Below are 23,681 nucleotides of genomic sequence, written 5' to 3'. Positions count from 1 at the left end.
GAAACTTCATTTACGAAGCAGGCAGTGCGCTAGATTTGGCCCCTGGCTCCTAATGTGCCACTTTCTGCTCCTGATGAGAGGTTTTAAAGAGTTGCCTCGTGGGCTGACCCACTCTGCAGATGTGTCTTATTTTTAATTCTTTGTCCATTAAAAAAATTATAATTGGTTGCTGACAGTGAAAACGAAGGTGGTTTTAACATACAACTCAGTTTTTCATCTCGTTTGAAGACACAGTGAGGCCGCACTCACATTTATTCATGACCACAATTGGTTGTAGCAATTTCCTTGCTGGGAAAGGCAACGAAGAGAGTCTTGGCTTCTCGTCCAGGTAGAGTAGGGCACCTCCAATTTAGGCCTCCACTGATTTAAGTCACCTGCTTAGCTCCTACTGCAGGCCGAAAGCCTAACTGGGGGTGCATCATCAGAGGAGCGGAGAAAGAAAATGTGATGTATATACACAATGGAGGACCAGGCCACCTTACGAGTAAGAAAATCCTGTTATCTGGGACAACACAGAATGAACCTAGAGGATGTTACATTAAGTGAAATAAGCCAGGCACAGAGAGATAAATACTTCATGCTTTTACTTACATGTGGAATAGCATGCAGTTGAATTTATAAAAGCAGAGAATGGAAAAGTGGTCACCAGCGGCTGGGTGGGGGGAAGGTTGTGCAGATGTCGGCAAAGGGTAGAAAATTTCAGTTAGATAAGAGGAATACGTTCGTTCATAATAGATCTGGAGATCTATTATGCAATATGGAGACATCAGTTAAAACCGATAGATTATATTCTTGAAGGTTGTTAAGAGAGTAGCTTTTAAGAATCCTCACCAGAAAAAATGATCCACACGTGAGGTAATGCACACGTTCAATGTCATAGCTCAATTTAGCCATTCCGCAATGTACATGTATATCCAAACGATGTGTTGTATGTGACAAATATAAACAATTTTTGTTTATTTTTTAATAAATAAGGAACAAAAGAAAGAGAAAAGAAAGTAAATAAAACCCAACTAGATAGGCATGATGCCGAAATAAAGAGAGAGAAACGGAACATTTGGAGAACCAGCCGGAAGTAAGTTGTCCGCAAGCCTCTGTATAAAGGAACCTTCAGTGTAAACTTCCTGAGTGGATGGGATGCCCACAGGTTCCCGCCAGCTCCATCCACTTGTTGTGGAATTACTTACTTTGATGACGTCCTCGTCTGTGGACTTGCACTCCACCGACTCTGAGATGTCTGTGACTGCACTGTTCTCTTCCACAGAGACCACCTTGATGGGCATGGCCACTGTCTTTCCCGTGAGGATGGCAGTGTTCAGAATTTCAGTGTCCTGCCAAGAGAACCAGACATGCCTGAATCAATGGGGATTCTCAATTCTGTTGGGTACCAGACAATTCTACAGGAACTTCCCAAGGTAAACACCAGGATGTTCTTGTTTAGACACGACACACAGTCACATTTACCTTAGAAACTTGGGCAAAAGGGCCCTTCTTTGGGGGACAATTTCTTAAGAATGTTCAACAGTTTACGTTTAGTTTATTTATGATCGTCTTCCTAGTTTCCATCAACAATTAGAAAGCGTCTATTCTTTTTCTCCATAGCAGAGACCAGGCAGAAGTACCACATTAGGTAGTGTTGGCGGTCAGGGATAGAGGAACAGAAAGTCTCTCTGGGCACCCTGAGCAAGATGGTCCCATGGTAGGTTGAATGACATCCTCCCTCAGGCTCCTGCAAAAGGGGTTCAGTCTCCAGGACCTATGAACATGCTACCTGACCTGGTAGCATCACTTTGCAATTATAATTAAATTAATGTTCTTGGGATGATAGGAAGATTATCCTGGGTTATCCGGGGTGGCCCAGTGTAATCTTAAGATCTCTGCAAGAGGACGCCATGAGGGTCAGAGGAAGAGAAGGGAGAGGCAGCAGTTAGAGTGGTGCAGCCATGAACAGACACGGGAATGGCCTCTGGCCTCTGCAAAAGGCAAGAAGCAGACTTTTCTCCTAGAGCTTCCAGCAGGATGCAGCCTTGCCAGCACCTCAACTGGCCCCAGAAGACCCATTTCAGTCTCTGGCCTCCTGAACCGCTGGATAACGAATTCGCGCTAATTTGTCAGAGCAGTGTTAGGAAACTAGTACTGATGCTTGTTGGGTTGATCCTGGGTTGCTGACAGAATCAAAGGAAATGCTGAATGAGGCTCTGCAGAGGCCAGATATCTTCAAAGTGACAGGAAGCAGGAATGAAAGGGCAGAGTCTCCGGAGCAGGGTGGTGCACATGTCTCCAACCATTTCCATTCTCAAGTTGCTCCCCGTGAGATGTATTGTTTAGAGGAAGGACGCGATTGGCCTGATTTGGGCCCTTACCCAGAGGAAGAAAAGGGCACTCTCACCAACAAGACCATCAAGACTGATTCCAGGAGGAAAAGGATAGATTTTAAAAATAGGATCATGTTACTGGAAGATTGAATGCAGAGATTCCAGGCAGGCAAACAACAACAACAGTAATAGTAACAGCATGGCTGCTGCAAAGGCCACCAGATGAGGCAGGTAATTCTCATCTCCGAAGGCCCATAATGACGGCACTTTGGCAACAGATACCACACCACAGGGGCTTCGATTTTAAGCAAAGACTTAAGCAAAGCCAACTGCCTTCCTCTGCTGCTCTGTGGGAGCTCACGCCAGCACAGCCCTGGGAACATCCCTGCTCACATTTCCTGCACGCAGAACTATTAGCATCGCACCTCTCATCCACTTTGTGATTTGCAAAGCGATGAAGAAAATACCTCCTTTTGGGGTATGTAGGATACTCCCCGCTTGCCCTTTTGTAATCCTACCCTTTATGACCAGATGAAAGTGAAAAAGGTCCTCTGGCTTTGGGACTCCTATCGGCACTTTTTACCTTTGGGCCAATTTCTTCCAAAGCCTCTCTCCAGAAATACTGCTCCAGTTTGGAACAGGAGATGCAAGGAAAGAGATTTTCTCTGTTCTTTCTCCAGGGAAGCAATTGACACGAAAGTGACCTTTTACATTAAACAAGAGCACAGCTGAAAGAGTTATTAGTCACAAGCAGAGTCTCGGCTCCTCTCTCATGCCTGCACACCAGCCGGCAGTTAAATGACCCTCTGCCGTGTCTTCTCCCGGGTCCACAGGATTCCTGGTGCTGGACCACAATCTGGGCAGCTTGCACAATGGCCATTACAGATGCTAAGAATACCGCAGAAATTCCCCAAGTCCATTTGCAGGTTCATTACAGGTAATGTGCTCGGAGTTCGGGCTTTACATTTTCTCTCTCAGAATGGTCTTTGGCTAATGGCTTCATTAAGGCAGCACACTCCCTCATGGATGAATGGTGATTAGTTTTCTAATGGTTGCTGCAAATGTACACACACACCTAACACTCCCTATCCCTAAATTGTATTCCACTAAAAGTAAGACTGGTGGGACATATTTTTCACTCACTAATATTAATTTCAGGAGCAGAGAATTAATAGTCTGGGAATAACAAGTGAAAAAAGGAGACTTTGGCCTCCAGGACAAACTGGCTATGACACATGAAGGAAGTTCTCTATATTTAAAAATCATTGTCCTGACAAATAATTTTGGAGTCTGTTGCTTGCTGGGCACTGGAAGTCCAGAATCCCGAATTCGGTCCTTTGTTATTAACTTTCTGTATAACCCTGATTGCATCACTTGGAATCTTCTTCATCTCCTCATTTTATATATGAGTGTTTGGGTTGAATCATCTCTAACTATCCTTCTGACTGTCCAATCCTAGACATCTGTCTCAGCACATTCAGGCTGCTGTAACAAAATAATGCAGACCGAGTGGCTTTTAAACAGCAGAAATTCATTTCTCATGGTTCTGGAGGTCGGGAAGTCCAAGTCCAAGATTTAGTGTGTGGAGAAGGCAAAGAATTAAAAATGTGTGTGTGCACACGCACGTGTATACATACGTATGAATGTACATGTGTGTGTGATACTGACATAATTGGCACAGAATTCTATGTGGCTGGTTGCATCTCCCAAATACCTTTTTGGTTGAGGACCATTAACAGTGGTATGCCCAGTACCTTACTTAAGCACACAAAATTGTATTGTTTTCTTGAAACGTACCCCAACCCCAGCTGGACCAAGAAGAATACACATGGTGCACGGGTTGGCAGGCAGCAGGTGCCGCCTCCCTTTATTCTGTGGCTTAGCTCCGCTCTGGGGAAGGTTCACCCTGCTGTCTGCCTTCCTACTCGGCCCCATCTGGGCTGTGAAAAGTGCAGCATTGCAGAAAGCAGCCCTCTTCCTGAAAGCACAGGGGTGTAGGATTCCTGTTGCCCACAGCAGGTATCAGGGAAAGCTTATCAACACCATCTGGGCCTCACAGAACACGTCAAAGTCACAATGGCTGCTCAGATCCTTTTTGTATTACTAAGTGTTTCTTCTCTCCTTTTAGTCTGTTCTCTCTCCCTCCACCCCCCTTCATCATAAATCAGAGAACGGTTCTGTTTTGCTGAAAAGAATCAATAATATAGGGTACTTTAAATCACCATCATTTCAAATTTGACAAAAGCTGGAGGCTTCTGAGAACTCACGCTTTGTTGTTTGATTTGCCCTCATAAATGTAAATTGGTTTGGCCATCTTCAGGGTAAATTGTGTTTTTAATTTTTAAATAAATAAAGAGCACATAATCACTTCTGGAATGTTCAAAAGACTTGGGCATGTGAACAGAATAAAACTATGTTAGGGAAATTCGACTGGCCCGAAAGATGGGGGATTTAACCCATGGGTGGGTGTAAAATGCCCCCACTGTGAATATCCCCCAAGGGCCCTTTTGCAGAGTATAAGAGAGTGAGGAAATGCATTATATTCACACAAGGAAATACTATTTGGCCATCAAAAAGAATGAAGACGTGCTGCAACGTGGATGGGTCATAAAAACGTTACACTATGTGAAAACAAGCCAGACACCAGGGCTACATATCGTACAAGTCCAGCCACAGGACATGTCCAGAAGGGACAAACCAAAGAGACAGAAGCTGGATTAATGTTGGCCATGGGCTGGGGGAGGGCAAGGGGAGAAAGGGGCTGCTTCCTGGAGATAAGGCTTCTTTTTATGGTGATGAAAATATTTGGAATTCTATAGCAGTGATGCTGCACAGCCTTGCAGATACTAAGAACTACTACTGAATTGTATACTCTAAAGTGGTGCATTTTGCCATAAGAAGCCCACAGAAGGCCACGGAAGGCCATGGCCTGGCTCAAACATTGGTTTGGACTCTGGGCTTGCTGCATGGCCTTAGACAAGCCAACTGCAGTTGACCTATCCTGAAAACACACGTGAAGCTCAGAGACGAGATGTTAGCCCTCAATTCATGTGTCTGGGTTTCAAGAAGAGGTAGCAGTTAATAAAATGATTAAAAAAAAATTCCAAACCAATCACATTTCAGGAGCTCTTGGTACCTGCTAGGGGTGGCTAAATATTTTCATCACTACTGCAGACTTGCTACTATGAGTCAGGCAGTCTGGGTACCCCCAGGTGACAAGTGAGGGCACCCAGGCACACTTGGGTTCACAGGCTCGTCCAGGAGCATGGCCTGCAGGTGGCTTCAGTGTTCAGTCCAGGACAGCAGGACCCATACTCAGCCACGGCTGCTCAGTAGGGCGAGTGAGGACCTGAGACGGCATTGCCTTCACTCCTGGCTCTGCCCTTTTCTTGCTATTATTTAAATTCTCCAAGCGTCTGTTTCTTTGACTGTGAACTCAAGGAATAATTAGGGTTGTTGCGAAGATTAAATCAGATAATGTTTATAGATTGCCTGTCACAAACTTGGAACGAAGTCCAAGTTGACTCAAAGGGCAGCTATTAAGCATCCGTGTGAAGTGTCTCATATCAGGCAATTGGTGGGTGGAGGGAAGCCAGATTTCTTCACTTGAATCTCCTTTTTCTCTGAAAACTGGGGCCCGGAAGGGGGAGGGATAAAAAAAAAAATCAAATACAAAAAAAGTCAAACATGTAGCCAACAACTAAACACACATAAAATGTATTAACATCAGCAGTTTGGTACTTGTAATCAGAATTTTTTTTTCTTTTACGAAAGAGAGAAAATGTGATTGCTAACTTTGAAATCTCCTGTCATTTTCTATAGTCCTAGCCCTCGATTTCCCTCCCCAGAGGCAACCACTGCTGGGAATTGTATATCTTTCTGGTTTGTGAGTTTACATTTTTGCCACATATCCCTGTCTATGAAAGAAAATATGGCATCGTCACCTGCTTTTATGTTTTATGCAAACACGTTTTCTATAGTTGATATGAATATATCACATTGTACTTTCATCAACCTCCTTTTTTTCTCTCAGCATTATGTTTTCCTGATGTTTCCCCATCTGAATGGCTGGACCATTTATCTCTATTTAGAACCATATCTACATACTGATCACCTTCATTTGTCTTAAAGACTGGCTGGAGTTCATCACCAGCTTTTTCTGTACTTCACTTTCCCATTTCCCTATTGATGGAAATTTAGAGTGTTTTAAATTCTTTACTTTTGCAAATTTCTCCATGGAGGTGTATATCTGGGGCTCTTTAGCATCTAATTCTAGAAGTAGCACTGCTGGGTTGAGAGTCTACCACAGCAGGTGTCCAACCTGCTTCCTGTGGGCCACTTGCTGATTTTGTGAGGACTTGTTTTCCTTATCTGCGGGTGTATGGATATAATGAAAGGCAGGCATGCATGCATGGACCACTTTTTAAGTCAGCTTCCCTTAGTATTTGTGTATTAACTGTGTGTCCCAAGACAATTCTTCTTCCAATGTGCAGCAGAGAAAAAAAAGAAGGTTGGACACCCCCAGGCTGTACACATTCTCTTTGTTGATCCTGCTGTTCAGTGCTTCCCAGTGGTCGTCCTCATCACGTGAAAGGCCGTCCTTTCCTGACACCCAGGCACCCCCGTGTGACTGTGGGTCAGTCTGGCCAAGGGACTGTTCCCATTCAGTCGAATACCAACCTAGGTGTTGCTGATTGGCTTATGCAGATGTGACTAATGCTCACACCCAGGTGACTTTAAGTCAAGGACATTATACTAGTGAGTCTGGGCGGGCCTGAGCAGAGCTGAGGCTTTCCCAGAAAAGAACTTTTTCCTGTGGACAGGCAGCTTCAGCTTGCACCCTGGAGATCCAGACTGCCCTTCCTACAACTTGTGCATCACAGATGACTGTGTCTGTCTCCCTGTCTGACTCTGTGTCATCTCTCTACTGTTGTCTGTCTATCTATCTATCTGTCTGTCTGTCTGTCTGTCTATCCATCTATCCATCCATCCACCCATCTGACTCTGTGTCATCTCTCTACTGTAATCTATCTATCTATCTATCTATCTATCTATCCATCCATCCAACTCTGTGTCATCTCTCTACTGTTGTCTATCTATCTATCTATCTATCTATCTATCTATCTATCTATCCATCCATCCATCTGACTCTGTGTTATCTCTCTACTGTAATCTGTTTATCTATCTATCTATCTATCTATCTATCTATCTATCTATCTATCCATCCATCCATCTCTGTGTCATCTCTCTACTGTTGTCTGTCTATCATCTATCTATCTATCTATCTATCTATCTATCTATCTATCTATCTATCTATCATCTATCCATCCATCTGACTCTGTGTCATTTCTCTACTGTTATCTATCTATCTATCTATCTATCTATCTATCTATCATTTATCTATAGGCATTATCCATCCATCTAATCTTTCATCTATCTTATATATGCTTTATCTATCTATCTGTATCTATTTGTCTCCCTGTTCTGTTTCTCTGGTGGAACTGGTACTGACAAGATGGTATTTCTAAGCTTTTTAATTTCAAGTAACTTGGGAAATGTAATTCCACTGATGTGCATTTTACTCGCGCAGTGTCACGGACATGTCATGGGACCCACAGCCCACACTGTTGGCATCCCACAGAAGGCAGGAGCAAGCCTGCCTCACGTTTCACTGTGAGATGCGGCCCTCCCAGTGGGTAAGGGGTTTTTCACCTGTGCGAGAAAAGGGCAGTTGGCTGCACTCCCCACAGGGGGCCCCGCAGGTTCTCCCATCAGCTGTGCTGGGACCTAAATGTCTCTTCCAAACCCAGTTTCTGAGAGGAAACTTCTACAAGACAAGCTATTTCCTTCCCAAATGAAGTTGTCAGTCATCCTACTTTTGGACGCAAGAGACAGGAAGGGAAGAGGCTCCTCAGGCCACCTGGACGATGGGGTGTGGCTTGGCCAGAGAGGGTCCTGCAACGTCTCTCAGGTGTGTTTTCTCCTATGAAGGCACCAGGAAGGCCTTGCAGCAGCAGCAGTGGCATTTACCACGCAGCTGATGCTCCAGCTCCTGAGTCCTCAGAGGCGGCTCTGCTTTCAGCCTGATTGGAGCGTTGAGACCGCCCAGGCATCTTGCCGTCTCAGCTCTCATTGCTGCACTGGGTGGAGCCGGGATGCAAACCCCAGGCAGCCCCTGGCTCTTACTCTTCATACTACCAGGGGTCCTCAAACTATGGCCCAGAGGCCATATGAGGCCAGCCTAGGATATTTATCCGGCCTGCTGGGTGTTTTTGCCGCCGCTGCCTGTCCTGCTTAGCAGCCAACTCGTCCCAGGGCCTGCAGTCCTGCACTCCAATGGTCTGAGGGAGAGTGAACTGGCCCCGGTTTAAAAAGCTTGAGGACCCCTGCTTAGATAATAGGTCAACCATGGGTGAACCTGGGAGTGAGGGGCAGGTGGCTGTAAGGGCCTCATCCTGGACTGGTTACTGCACAGTGCGGAATGGACAGTTTCGGTTTCCCTCTAAACCACTTCCTGACATCAGTGACTCTTAAATCCAGGCTCCCCTTCCTTCCACCTGCATCCAGAGAAGCTGACCACTCCTGAGAGCTCCTCTTCCCCTTGGGCTTTGAGGAAGGTGAGCAGGTGAGCACTCTGCCCCACCTGAGCAGGTGTCCGCACAGCACAGTATGTTTTGCTCTGTCCTTTTTGGAGGCTTGTGGAACTAATGGCAGACCCTAGAGTTATATATTTTCCCTAAGGAAGGTAACTTAGAGTGAATTCAGTTAACAGAGAAGTCTACTTTTTTTTTTACTAATTCCCAGTAAGTGTTGGGAATAGAGGTTGTAACCACGTGCTGCTTCTCGGACAGAAGAAAAAAGACTGAGTTTCTATGGGGAGAGGAGCACGCCACATTAGATTTCACAGACTGATCAACGAAATGCAGAAGACAAATCCTGCCAATGGTATGGTTTTCTGTGAATCTGTGAGCCAAGAATGATGTTTATACTTGTGAAGGCTTGAAGAGAAAGAAAAGAAAGAAAGAAAGAAAAAAAAGAAAGAAAGAAAGAAAGGAAGGAAGGAAGGAAGGAAGGAAGGAAGGAAGGAAGGAAGGAAGGAAGGATAGGGAAAAAAAGAGTAAAAGAAAAGAAAGAAAAAAGGAAAGAAAAGAAAAAGAACATGCAACAGAGATTATGTCCTACAAAGCTGAAAATATTTACTCTCTAATGCTTTATAGAAACTCTGTGATGTAGCCCTTTCTCCCCCAGGCCTCCCCATCCCTGCTAATCCATGGGTGTCAGGTTATTTTCTCTGAACCCGGGGGCACTGTCCTTGCAGATGCTAACTCCTGTCCTTCTGCAGTGGTTACTGCCTCTGATCGGCTGTGCTTCAGGGGGACTTCAGTATCAGTGTAACAACCTCCTCCAGGAAAGCCTGCACTCTCTGCTGGACTGGGCAGAGATTTGTATCATGGTAACCTGCATTGTGTGTGGACGACCCAGAGAAACTATGAGAAGCCCTGTCCTAAGCTAGAGGGACTCGTGTTACCTAGGGAGGTTTGAATTGGGGCTAACTTTATAGGTGATTAATAATTCACATTATTGATAGTACCTGGTTTCCTGTAGGCACTTGCAACTTGAGAAGGGTGAATATAAACTCTAATACTAAGAAGTCCCTACAATTGGCCTACCAGATCTAAAGGTGGTAGATACCATCACAAAACCAGCTGCTACAGAAGGAAAAGTATGTTACTAGAGAAATCAGCTGTCCTCTCTGCCCCCATCTCAGACCATGTGCAGGTGGTTGGAGGAAACATCTTACAGGGTTAGAAGGAGGCCTCTGGAGACAGCTGGAAGGCTCACGTGGCGGGCTCTGGGAAGATCAAAGGTCCAGTTTTGAAGGTGGGGCCCAGAAAGCGTCCAGCTGTGGGCTTTCTGACGGTTGTAGTCCCCATCGCTCCATGATCACAAAGTAAAAAAGGTGCCCACCTGGCCGCCTGTCTGCTGGCCCAGCTCCTGCCCTGTGAGAGCTCTGCTTGACTCACCTGGGAGCTGGGGACACGCCCCCCCCCCGCCTCCTCCAGGGTTGTTCTGGGTACCAGGACAGAGGACCTACAGAACCCGGGCCAGTGGCAGCTGCATCAAAAACCCTGACCCTGTTCACTTTCACCCCAGGAAACAGAGCCCAGGGGCCGTGTGACTCTGAGTTTCAACGTCCTGTTTCACCAGTTCACTTCTGAGCACCCCAGCTTCTCTGCAGTAAGAGGATGAGCACTCAACTGCAACTAATTTGGGAGCTAATTTAGCATCACTTGGAAGTCCAACGAGGCGGTTTAATTACACTTCCAATTCCATGAAGAGGCATAAGTAGTAGGACCCAGGGTAGGGAGGTGCCTTGCCCAGGGCTCCAGTGCCTTGAAGCTGAATCCTGGAGTCTGGTGTTTGTCATGCTGTAAATTTAGGGACTGACCTACCAGTGGTTAATAAAGCCACTCCCTTCCTGAATGTCAGGAAAAGAGCTTTCTGAGCCGCCAAACCATGACGAAGTCTGTTTGGCAGGAAGATAGTTTGAGATATTAATGTACGTTTTGTTTCTCCCTCTGTAGTTTCCCCTTCCTTCCTCCTATCCAGGCAGAGAAACCAGTTCTGTGCGTTATCTTTGGAGGAGGGGGGAGCAGGACAACAAAGAAAACTCAATTTCCAACTAGGGAAAAGTTTTGTATCTTGGTCAAAATCAGGAGGGAGAATGGGCTCCCCCTCTAGCATCCCTCTGGAGCAAAGAGAATGAGTTCTCTCTCGGGTAAGGGAGAGAGAGAGATAGATGTCTTTGGGCTCTGAAAGGAAAAACAATACCCAGTTTCTAGGTAGCACCTTTAGGGAAGAGGAAAGAGGAGGTGGGTTGCCCACATGACTGATTCTAACAGGTGGACTGGCAGGTGTCTAGACAAGAAGGATCAATGTCCCCTCAGAACTCGTTAGAAATGCAAATTACTGGGCTCCCCACCAGACATTCTGAATCATAAACTCCAGAGATGGGAGCCTATTAATGTGTGTTTCAATAATCCCTGAGGTGGTTCTGATGCTTTTGAAAGTTTGAGAACTGCTCTAGTCAAGATGTAAACAGAAATATTAGATAGAACTTTAAGAAACATACTTAATAGGCGTTACAGTGAATAAGTGGAGGCATTCCTTTTGTCCCTTTTCCTTTCTGCTATGTGGAATATAGATGCAATAGCTGGAACACCAGCAGCCATCTTGGGGCATGAGACAAACTTGGCCATGAAAACCATTCACTAAATATGGTGGGTTGGAAAGATAGGAGAAGCTCAAATCTCTGATGTTTAAGGAGTGGTCATGACCTTACTTGTGTGTGTAGAATAAACTTCCTTTTTTTTTGCTATGGGTTTTGAGAATTTTCTATTATTCACAGCTAACCCAAACACTAACTCATGTAGCAATTTCTTTTTATGGTTGAGATGGTGGATGAAGACTGCTATTTGTTATATTTGAATGCATTACAACAAATTCCCAGCTTTGTAACTATGAGAAGGCAACTTCATAGCAAGAATGCATTTGAGAAGGTGGTTTGCATTTTGGGAGAGGTGGGGAGCGGTATTAATTCCACCATTCTCTGCTGCTAGTGGTGGTGGGGTGGATTCCCCTACCAAGCAGGGCTGACAGCAGGGCTGTTACAGGAGGAAAGAAAAAGCAGAGACTGACAATTCAGCCTAATTTATAGCAGCAGAAAAATTACTCCAAGAGAGTGCTTCATTTTCCCAGTTCAAGGCATCTTAGTTAAAATGATCCATGGGCTGCTGGGCAGCCTATTGGTATGCTGATTAGTGCGGGCACTTAAAATGAGGGCTCTGGATTCAGGGCAGAGTGGCCCAGAGAAGTGTCATCTGATTAAGAAGCTGACTTTGTTAGGTGCAACCAGACATTTACATAATCCTATGACTAAGAATACATTATGTACAAACGCACAGGCATTGTGGGAGAGGTCTCTTGCAATTCCACCCACTAATGTAATTTTCCCTTAAAGCAGGATGAGCTTAGACCCCAGCTGGGTGGCAGGGTGCAGTCTACTGATCTTTCCCATCAGGGGGAGCCAAGGGAGCATTATTACTGGCTGACTTCCAGATGCCAGGCTTGGTAGAGCAGACCAGGCCAGACCTGCTATTTGACCACACCATTCCCCGTTTTTTTTTTTTTTTTTTTTTTTTTTTTGCAGTTTTTGGCCAGGGCTGGGTTTGAACCCACCACCTCCGGCATATGGGGCCGGTGCCCTACTCCTTTGAGCCACAGGCGCTGCCTGACCATACCATTCCTAATGAGCTCTAAGAATTTTGTATAAGTTTTTGGTAGAATTGATTTAAAAGATGCTCAGGGAGATGCTAACAGGGACACTCATGTTCCCACCATTTCCTGTGCGATGGCTTTTGATTCTGCAGGAGCAGCCAGGAGGTGGCAAGATGGGGTGGGGGGAGGAGGAGGAGGAGGAGGATGCTTCTTACGGGAAGCCTTTCTCTACTGAGCATTTGTGTGTAGCAAGAGAAAGGACCTTCTGCATCAACACACTGGCAGGTCCATCCACACTGCAGTCATTCTCATTCATATTTTCTCCTCTGTCATCCCTCAGCTATGCAATTCCTTCTAGAGATCTTTGCACAATGGAATACAGAATACCAATTAGGACACATGCCTCAAAACAAGGCGTCTGAGCCCAGCATTCTGCAGCAGAGGACAGCACGATTGTTTTAGAGCTGAGTGAGACAAGCTTACCAGCCACGGGAAATAAGCAGGTGGTTCACAGGTGTGGGGCACCTACCACAAGTCAGGCAGGAAGCCTCTGCTGCTGCTGGCATTGTAGCAGTAATAATAATAATAATAACTTATGTTTATGGCTCTAAGAGTTTTCTAGGGCTGCTGTAATGAAGTACACCAAACTGGGTGCCATAAAACAAAACAATATAAATTTATTTTCTCATGTTTCTGGAGGCTGGAAGTCTGAGATCAAGGTGTCTGCAGGGCCAGGCTTCCTCTTTCCCTGCCTCTTCCTCTTGTGGTATTTGCCACAGTTGTTGCTATTCCTTGGCTGGGATCCACCACTTCAGTATCTGCTTATCTGCTTCTGCCATCACGCGGGGTCTTCCCTGTGTGTCTGCGTCCAGATCTCCCTCCTATCAGGACACCAGTCACTGGATTGGGACCCACCCTAGTGACCTCATCTCAACTTGATTACACCTGCAAAGATCCTGTGTCCAAAAAGGGTCAGATTCCCAGTTAACTGAATGTTAAGACTTCAACCATCTGGCTGGGTCAGGGGGAGCAGTTCTGTAGCCTGAGCACTCTGGGAAGTTGAGGCAGGAGGATCGCTTGAGCTCAGGAGTTTGAGACCAGCTCTGAGCAAGAGCAAGACTCCTGTCTGTACTAAAAATAGAAAAATTAGCTGCGCATAGTAGTGGGTGTCTGTAGCCCCAGCTTACATAGAAGGCTGAGGCAGGAGGATCTTTTGAGTCCAGGAGTTTGAGGTTGCTGTGAGCTAGACTGACATCATAGCATGCCAGCCTGGGTGACAAAGTGAGATTGTGTCTCGAAAGACTTCAGCTAACTTTTTTGGGGGGACACAGTTCAGCTCACAACAATGTACCTTCACTCTGCAGAGAATGTTCACAGGAGTTAGTGCCTCAGTTGATACCCAGCTGGCACCACAGAGTGGTTGGTGTTATCCCAGTGGGAGAAACTGAGCCCGGAAGGACTTAGATTCAGACCCTACTAATCTCCTGACAGCCAAGTCTTCCCTGGGAACTCCCCCTTTACATGAAACAGCCCCCCTGAGCTGACACTGAACTTAGTCAACACTGGCATAGTAAGAACATTACACATCAGCCCTCACACAGGCCACCTTGCAGCCCACCAGGATCTCAAGCTCTCTGCAAGTACTGGAGGCTGTTTCAGGTGTGTTTTGCACTTACTGATTTATTTATTCCCCCCAACAGCCCGACAAGACAGAAACCTCCATTCCCCTCCTATTGCCCATGCTCCAAGCCACTAAACTGCTGGACAGAACATTCTTGAAATTAATGCAATATGACTTTGCAAAAGCAAACACATGCATTAAATATCTCAGGAAAGTACCTTAAAAGAAAAGCTTTATTGACATATAATTTATAGACCACAGGATTCACCAACTTAAAGTTTCAAAATGTTTTCTTTACCTGCAAAGGAGAGAGATCCCCTTAGCCCTTAGCACTCTTGACCCACCTCCACACTCACTTTCTCTCTCTACAAATTTGTCTACTCTGGATATTTAGTGTAAATGGAATCGAGCCATAAGAGGCCTTTTGTGACTGGCTTCTTTCACCATTTTCCCAAGGCTCAAACACATGGTAGTGCGTATCAGGACTTCCTTCCCTTTTATGGCTGAATAATATTCCACCATATGGACAGAGCACACTCGTGCGCGTGCTTATCCACTGATGCACGTGGGGGTTGCACCCACCCTTTGGCTACTGTGATGGACACTTATGCATTTAAACACAAGTCTGTGTGTGGATGTAGGTTTTCATTTCTCTTAAGTGCATTTGAGGGAGTGGGATTGTGCAAGGTCCTTTTTAAAAGCAGGCAATTACAAAGACTTTTCTCCAAGGTGAATCACCTTTCTTTAACTCCTCTTTGCTGACATAGAATAATCCCATGGATTTATGAATTTCCTTCCTCCGAAGTGACCCAAGCACTCTGTTTTATGCTATGCAATCTGCTCCCTGGTGTTATTTCTTGTAGTTGCTCCATAAGGGCTTTTGCTGGGTCAGAGGCTGGGAAGCTTGGCCGTGATGAGACCTCCAGCCAGGCGTCCTGTCTGGGGGTCCTGGTCCCCCAAGCACTCTCCTTTTACAGGCATGGGCAGATGTCCCCTGCTGTCTTCTCTGAATGCCGTTTCTTGTGGCTCCGAGAACTCAGTGTTCTGAGCTGCGAACATTCCTAGACGGTGTCGCATTAATCACCGTCTCCGTCTACCGGCTGCCTTACGAGCTGCATCTTAATGAGTGACCCCTCATCGCTGACCCCTGATTAGCACAGGGGTTCTTTGTTGGGTCCTGCGTCTCTTGTGATTTTGCAAGCGCAGATCAATGGGAGGCTGTGAGGCTGACTTGTCTCGATTCCCACCTCGGCGGAACAGGGAAGAGTCCTTGTATGTGTCTGTGCAGCTCTGCTCCTGGCACGGACCCCACCCACGGCCAACAAGAAACCCCTTTGATGTACAGAGGAGGACGGTGCTGGGAGCTCTCTCATTCTCTAGACTGTGTGGCAGGATCACATCTGAGAGAGTCTAATCTGCCCACGGCAGATAGGGTGAGCCCTTTAAAACCCGAATGAGACCGTGTCTCTGCTATGTCAACCCTTCTCCTGGTTCTCACCTTGTTTGGAGTGAAACCAAGTCCAGTGGGATCTAGATCCCCGGGATCTCTTTGTTTTCCTCCCTGCTTTTCTTTCTCTCCGTCATGTTTTCCAGCCACTGTGGCCTCACTGCTGTCTTGAACATGCTGTTCCTTCTGCCTGGAATGCTGATCCCTCAGCTACCCACATGAGCCCATCTTCATAGCCCTGACTTTCCCCTTCCAGGCAATGGTCCCCCATAGCTGTGACTACCCAGGCAGGAGACACGATTTCATTTCAGCTCTGAGGCCATGTCTGTCTCTCTTTGACACAGAGGTTCTAAGAAAGGAAGATTTGTCTCTGGTGCCATGTCCCAGCGTTGACGGATGAGATGCTGGAACTCACTCCAGTGCTTGGAATGGTGACTGTGCTTGGCAGCTGCTTGACAAATGTAAGGGGAAAGGATGAAGAACTCTTTGCGAGTTCTACTTTGAGTTTCTTAAAGCACTTAGGAGAAGGGAACTTGTGGCACAGCACAATTTGAGCAAGGCCTTGAATAAGAAGGAAGAAAAGGGACCTTGGCCTGTTTCCTGCCAGAGTACGATTGAGATCCTGGGTGTCGGTGTCAGCAGCACCAGCCTTGGAAACAAGGTCTGGGAGACAACCACATGGGTAAAGACACCACGATCCAGGAACATGGGTAGCTCAGGGCAACATGTTTTTGTTAAGACCATGAAACTAACTCCCTTTCAAACCATAGCTTTGCCTTGGGCAGTAAGAGATCCAGAAACTGTGGCCCCCAAAAGTGTGGAGGGGAAAGAAACCTCAGGAAAGACTAAAGCTTATTTCTTACTGCCTTACAGAATGAAAGGTGGAGTCAGAAATCAGGGCAAGGTACAGGACCCCACACGATGGCTTGTTCCACACAACAGACCCAGGAGTTTGTGCCCTGGGCAGACTTTCTGTGGGATCACCCCCAGCTCATCTCTGATTGGTCAGGGTTATACCTCTGGTCTGTTCTGATTGGTCAGCTGATAAGAGCTGGAATATCACCCCACTCTGCACTTGTACAAATGGGAAATTTCAGGTATCCAATGAAACGCTCTGCAATTTCTCTGGTGCCTTTGAATGATCCCCTAATCTCCTGCTGGACCTGATCTAGCAATGGCCTTAAAAAAAAATCTTAAAAAACTTTTACAAATTTCTACCCACTGCTGAGAGTCATATGACAGCACTGACCTTTGAATGAGACTCTTATTTGGGTATTTGTGGGTTTCCTGGGGGTACTTAGTGACCCCAAGAACATAAAGGTCAGAATACAAAGGAAAGTTGCCCTTGCCAAAATGCCCCACAAGGGTTCAGGCATGTGGCTTTTTGACTGAGGAGAATGGTGCTAAACTCATTAGTCACATGTGTTAAAAACAAGCCTCATTCCTCTTCCCTACTGTAGCTCTGAGTTCCTGCCAGCAGCTACCACCAGAGAAACACAGACTCACAATAGTCAGCCACTTAGCAGATCAATCCTGGAGAGCAGCAACTCATCTCAAACCGTAGCTGAGCAAATTTTCCTCCCTCCCCAAGGACATAGCTAACAGCTCTGCGGGCTTGCGGTAACAGACCAATAATTCTGCGTTCTGTCACTACAGGGAAACCCAAATCCCACCTCATTTACTTCCAATCCATCCCTAATGCAAGCTAGGGTGCAGGAGACAAACTTTACTTATCCGTCAATTTGTTTCTAATATGAGATAGAGAATCTCTTCCAAAACGTGCATTTAAAACAATAAAGCAATTCAATTTAAGCAGGCCCCGGCACAGTAACTGACTTATTAAACAGACCATCCTCTGGGGTGGCAGGGGAATAAGTGGCATCAACTTTCATGAGAAATGTCACTGCTTTTACAGTCTAGTCAAGAAAGGAGGCAGTTGAGAGACATACTTTATTTTCCCAACATTGTGGCATCTTTCACTTTTTACAATGTTGTATTAATACATCGCTTAAGAATAAACACAGGCCATTGCCATAAAATCAGGAGTGTTTCTGAAGTCAGTCTTGAGGGCAGAGCCTGCTTCAGTAAAAGTGGCCAGTGATATCTGAGTGTGGGCGATAATTCTGATGTGCACCCACACTGGGGTCTCCTCTCTTTCCTGAGCTACAAGGAAGAGTCCATGCCCGAGACCCCTTGCAGCCAATACAATGTGAGTATAAACGCCATGTGTCTCTTCTGGGCTGAGGCAGGGAAGAACCAGTGTGGCAATTCTCTGCTTTCTCTGTGTCTGATGGGACAATCTCGGCTGGCAAGGTCACACAGCATGGCATGAGTTGAATCCCTGAGATACTGCCTGGAGGAGAGCCCAGGATTACCTGCACCACACTTTGATGTGCGTGATAAACACACCTTGGCTGTGCTTTGTCACTGAAATTCCAGCACCTGTCTGTTGTCTGGACAAGTGCTGAAGTATCACCCAGAGAAGCCAAATGGTGGGGGCAAGGATGATTAAGAAGAATTCTTTTCAAGTTCTAGTTTGAGTTTCTTAAAGCATTTAGGGGAAGGGAACTTGTGGCACAGCACCTTTTGAGCAAGGCCTTGAATAAGAAGAAAGAAGAGGGACCTTGGCATTCACAAAGACAGGAGAGAGTTGTCCAGTAAACACAGTCATGTGCAAGTCTGTTGGACTCAACTAAAAGGGTGACGCCCCGCCCCCCGAAACATGAGCATTTCAAAGAGAACCACAGGGAGAGAGGGATGAGTTAGCAATGGTAGACTCAGAGCCAGTACTTGCCGGTTACCAAGGAGGAGAATTTTGGTGGTGGGATTTCTTGGTGCTCATAAATTCATATAGAAAGCTCTCATTAAGTGGGGATTTGGGGAAGTGAACACAGAAATAAGCTCTGAGTGACTCGAGCCAAAAGGTAATTTGCTGGAAGGGTCTTGGGTGTCTCACAGAACTGGCAGTTGGGCACTGTGACTGGAGTTGGTAGCAAGGGCTTCTTTATGTTTTGTCTAGGAGATGCTGATGACTGAAAGGCAAGAACTGATTCCTATCCTTGCATGTGCCACCCAAGAATCAGAAAAGTCCAACGGGAATTCTATCCCTGGGGCTTGGGGGTGACAGTAAGAGGAAGGGGTATGGGGCAATACCCCATGGTCCCATGGTCCACTCAGGGCCACCATGGTCCACTCAGAGCCACCATGGAGGGCGGCACTCAGAATCTATTGGCTGCTTCTTTCAGCAAGAAACAGAAAGTTCACAGTCTCAGTGCCCCAATCAGTGGTTCTCAACCTTCCTAATGCCACAACCCTTTAATACAGTTTCTGTGAGTCGCAACCCACAGGTTGAGAATTGCTGGCCCTGATAATTCCACTGCAGTTGTCAGTACAGAGGACCCATTTTCCTTTTAATCACTGCCTACCCAAATCCATCAAAAAGCCCCACAAATCCTTCTTGACCCTAACTATAATGGGTCGAGAGCCTGGCCACACATGTCCCAACAAGTAGACATTTCACTTTTACTGATGCTTCTGAACAAAAACAACCCACAGCTCACTCAGCTGATCAGAGCAGAACTGAGTTTATACCCCTAGCATTGTTGACTGCTCCAGAGCCCTATTGAGGTAGAATATATATGCTGTAAATTTAACCATTTTAAGGTACAGATCAACGCATTTCAGTAACTTTATACGGTTGTGCAACCTTTACCCCAATCCAGTTTTGGAATACTTCCATCACTTAAAAGGTTCCCTTGTGCTATTTGCAATTAATCTCTGTTCCAACATCTAGCCGTAGGCAATCACCGATCTGCTCTCTGTCCCTGTAGTTTTGCCTTTTCTAGGAAGTTCCTGTAAATGGAATCCTACAATATGTAACTCTTAAGCTCGCCTGATTCATCCCAGGTTTTATCTTATTGTCAAGGAGATTGTCGTTTATTTTGATTTATTGTTTTATTTTATTGCCAAATAGTGTTTTAATGTTCGATGATACCATACCTTGTTTATTCTTTCACCAGCCCCAGGGACGCATGAGCTAATTTCAGTTAGGGGAGATTATGAATAATATCGAGTAATAACATTCGCCTACCAGTTGTCAAAGTAGATGGGCATTTTTATTTCTCCTCGGTACCTGAGAGCAAAGTTTCTGGGTTCTGTGTACACATTTCATGTATTAAGAAACTGCCAAACTATTTACTAATGACTATCATCCCACCATGTTCCCACCACCGACACATAAAAGTTCCAGTTTCCCCACATCCATGCCCACACTTAGTATTGTCCACTGCTTCCATTTTAGCCATTCTAGTGAGTATGAGGCGTTGTGGCTCACTGTGGCTTTAACTACCATTTGCTCAATGAATAATGATAGTGAGCATTTCAATTCCCCTCACATTGTCATTTTAAATTAATTAGTATTTTAAGTTTTGCCTAAAATTCATTTTGAAAATAATATATTTAGATATCGTTTCTTTTTGGCTCAAATTCATTGACTCATTTCCCTCACATCATGATACATCTTTACATTGGAGAATTTGAAAAGAACCAGACAGGAGGGCCAGGAGCAGTGAGTCCCTCCTAAAATCCCTGCACTCTCAGAAGCCAAGGCAGGTGGATTGCTTGAATTTAGGAGTTTGAGACCAGCCTGAGCAAGAGTGAGACCCCATCTCTACAAAAAACAGAAAAACTAGCTGGACCCTGTGGTGGGTAACTATAGTCCCAGCTACTCAGGAGGCTGAGGCAAGAGAATTGCTTGAGCCCAAGAGTTTGAGGTTGTTGTGAGCTATGATATCACAGCACTCTACCCAGCATGACAGAGTAAGACTGTCTCAAAAAAAAAAAAAAAAAAAGAACTAGATAATAGGATGAAAAAGAGGCATTTTGGTTCACTACCAGCCACATAAATAAATAAATAAATGAAAAAATATCCAGAGAAAATGAGAAGGGCAGTCAGAAGAAGCTCAACGCAGCAAACAAAACAATCAGACATTTTATATTACCACATATTTAGATTAATTATCAAAATACATATAATCAGGAGTACTTAACACTCTACCGTTGCAAGTTTCCTTGTAAAATTGAATTATAAAAAACCCTGCCTGCTGCCTAGTCCAGCAAACAGTATCTGATAATGAGATTTGGGGGGTATCTAAATGGATGCCCGTGATGCTGTCAGCTGAGCACGTGAATTGTTGCCTTTCTGTGGGTGGTTTTTCTCTGCCCTCCATGAGCCCAGTTCTCCAGCTGAGGTTTCATTCCCTTCTCCTTGATTGTTAACCCATCAGTCTGTGGAGGAGTCTGCGAGATTCCACCAGAACGTGAGGTCCATATCAAAGAAGCACATCCAGACAGCAGCAGCCGGGGGCCCCCCCTTGCTGCGTGGGGACTGATCTCTCAGATTAACTCAAACATTTTGCAAATTAGTGGAGAAATTTTCCAGTTTCCTATGCCTCGGCCCAGCTTTGCAGATTTAATTTTGAGAAGCATAAGCAGTAATCCGGCCACAAAATCCCTCATCCCACGTGGTGCTACTGACATATTGGACAAATAAAAGCCTCTTTAAATAAAAAAAAGAGGATCCTGGTCTCTTTCTCTCAAGGAATTCAGGGAAAGAGAACTACAGGAGTTTATCAATACTGTGAATTTTTCTGGCAAATTCACAAAAGAAGAATTCCCTGAGGTCAATCAGGGATGATCACAATGAACAAGCAGAGGTGTAGGTGTTGAAAGACCCAAGTGGACACTGCTCCCTGGGTGTAGGACGCTTGCCCAAACCCTCCTCCATCTGCACGGTTGGTCCCACCAGTGTCGCAGAGAGGTTAGCGGCATACACTCGGGAGCCAGGCCATCTGGTTAAGCTACTGCCTGCCACTTGTCCTTGTCCTTATTGAACGTCTCAGCTTCCTTTCCTTTAAGAAGGGGAAAAGTGATAGCACCAATCTTGGATTAGTTGTTTGTGAGTGCTGTAATAAATTATCACAAACGCAGTGACTTAAACCATAGCCATTTATTCTCTCAGTTCTACAGATCAGAAGTCCCAATGTCAAGGGGCTGGTAAGATTGTGGTATCGAGAAGAGGACTCTTCCTACCTCTTCCAGCTGCTGGTGGCTGCCAGAAACCCTTAGTGATGTTCCAATCTCCCTCCACCCTCACATGGTGTTCTGTCCTCGAGTCTGTCTTCTCCTTCACCGTCTCTCATAAGGACACTTGTCATTGGCTTAGGGATCAACCGCATCCAGAATGATCTCATCCTGATCCTTGCCTTAATCGCATCTGCAAAGACTCCATTTCCAAATAAGGCCATGTCCCAGGCACCAGGGGTTAGGACTTGGCCATAGTGCTTTGAAGGACAATCCCACTATAGACCTAATAGTGATACTGGGAGAATATGTCTGCCATGGTTGTCTTATTATTGTTGAAGGAGATGTTGAATATGGATCAGTGAGGAAGATGATGGAAGATGTCTACTGTAGGGACAACAGGAGACACGCAGGCCTGGAGGCTGCAACTTGTGAACTGTGCGAAGGAGGAGCCACTGAGTGTCAGGACTCAAATTCAGCACTTGGTCTGCAGACTCTGCATTCCAGCTAGGGATGATCTCACCCCTCCCTCCAGGAGCCCTCTGTGCTTTTCTCTTCATCTCTGCAGCCCTCTCCTTAGAGTGTGTGGCTTTTGCCTGGGAACTAAATCTAGGCTGCAGTACACTTAAAAAAAACCAAACAGCTTTATTGAGATATAATTCACACACCTCACAATTCACCTACTTAAAATGTATAATTCAATGGTTTTTAGTAGATTCAGTTGTGCCTCTCTACAATACATTTCAGAACATTTCCATAACCCCCCAAAGGAACTCTGCCTACCTTAGCTGTCACCCCATCATTCCTTCCTTCCAGCCCTGGGCAACCATAGAGTTACTTTTGTCTCTGTGGAGTTATTTTTCTGCAGTTTCTTATAAATGGAATCAGACAGTGTGTGGTCCTTTGTGACTGGTTTCTTTCACATGGGATCACGTTTCCAAGGTTCATCTGTGCCACAGCACGCATCAGCGCTTCACTTTTATTGCTGAATGGCTGCAGTACTCTTGAGTTGAGAGGTTTCAGTATTAAGCAAGAATCGTAAGTCAAAATGGGTATATCTCCGAGGACTTCCTGAGGGCCAAGCACTGTGCTGATCGTATGCATTATTTCAAGAGAAATGCCTACTGAGGTTGGGCAGGTGAAATTTCATAACTACGTGAAGTGGACTTGGTAGAAATGCTCATAACCCTAGGTCATGCCTGGTCCAGAACAGACGGACAGGCAGCCGCCATTCATTTCTGCTGATCGCTGCCTTGTGGACCATAGGTTGCCAGATCTTCTAATTATTTCAAGAGAAGCAAGAAATCCAGATTTATTTGTGTGAAATCTCCCAAATGATAAATATGGACAATAAATAAAATTCATCTTAAGGCCAGATTCAGACAACTCCCTCTGGTTAACAATTTCCACATGCAGAGGAAGAAGATGGTCTATCGATAACCATAGCAGGCCACACACACGCTTTCTGTAGCCCTAGAGTTACAATTTGGGGACATGGTGGCCAACCCATCCTGGTTTGCCCAGACTGGCTCAGTTTTAGGAATGGGAGTCTGACATCCCAGAAATTTCCTCAGTCCCAGATAATCTGGGGTGGTTGGAGTAGACCACAGTCCAATCCTCAGAGATGCCCGTACCCATTATGGCTGCTTGCCTTTAGAGCTACTCTCAGAGTGTATTTGTGAACACAAGAAAGGGAAATAGTCAATCATTTCTATTTATTGACACCTCCTTTTGTCAAAATGTCATTGTCTTTCTTAAACCTCCTTGTGTATCAGATCTGATTTTTAGCTGTTCTCAAGATACATGTACTACCACTTTCACCATGACCATCATCCTCACCATCACCAGCACCATCACTACCACCATCACCATCACCACCACCATCACCATCACTACCACCATCACCACCACCACCACCAGCACCATCACTACCACCATC

General features: G+C 45.5%; 1 protein-coding gene across 1 annotated transcript in view; it reads right to left on the bottom strand.

Annotated features, from left to right (window-relative positions):
- The window catches only part of TMEM132C (transmembrane protein 132C), a 333,376-nt gene that overhangs the window by 30,927 nt on the left and 278,768 nt on the right, over window positions 1–23,681 (bottom strand). Inside the window, 1 exon segment of the mRNA XM_012809019.2 lies at window positions 1,188–1,331. Coding sequence (XP_012664473.2) covers window positions 1,188–1,331 — 144 coding nt within the window.

The sequence above is a fragment of the Otolemur garnettii genome, unplaced genomic scaffold, assembly GCF_000181295.1.
Source record: "Otolemur garnettii isolate 467f Iridium unplaced genomic scaffold, OtoGar3 scaffold00099, whole genome shotgun sequence".
NCBI classification, from domain to species: Eukaryota; Metazoa; Chordata; class Mammalia; order Primates; family Galagidae; genus Otolemur; species Otolemur garnettii.
This window is presented reverse-complemented; position numbering and strand designations above follow the sequence as displayed.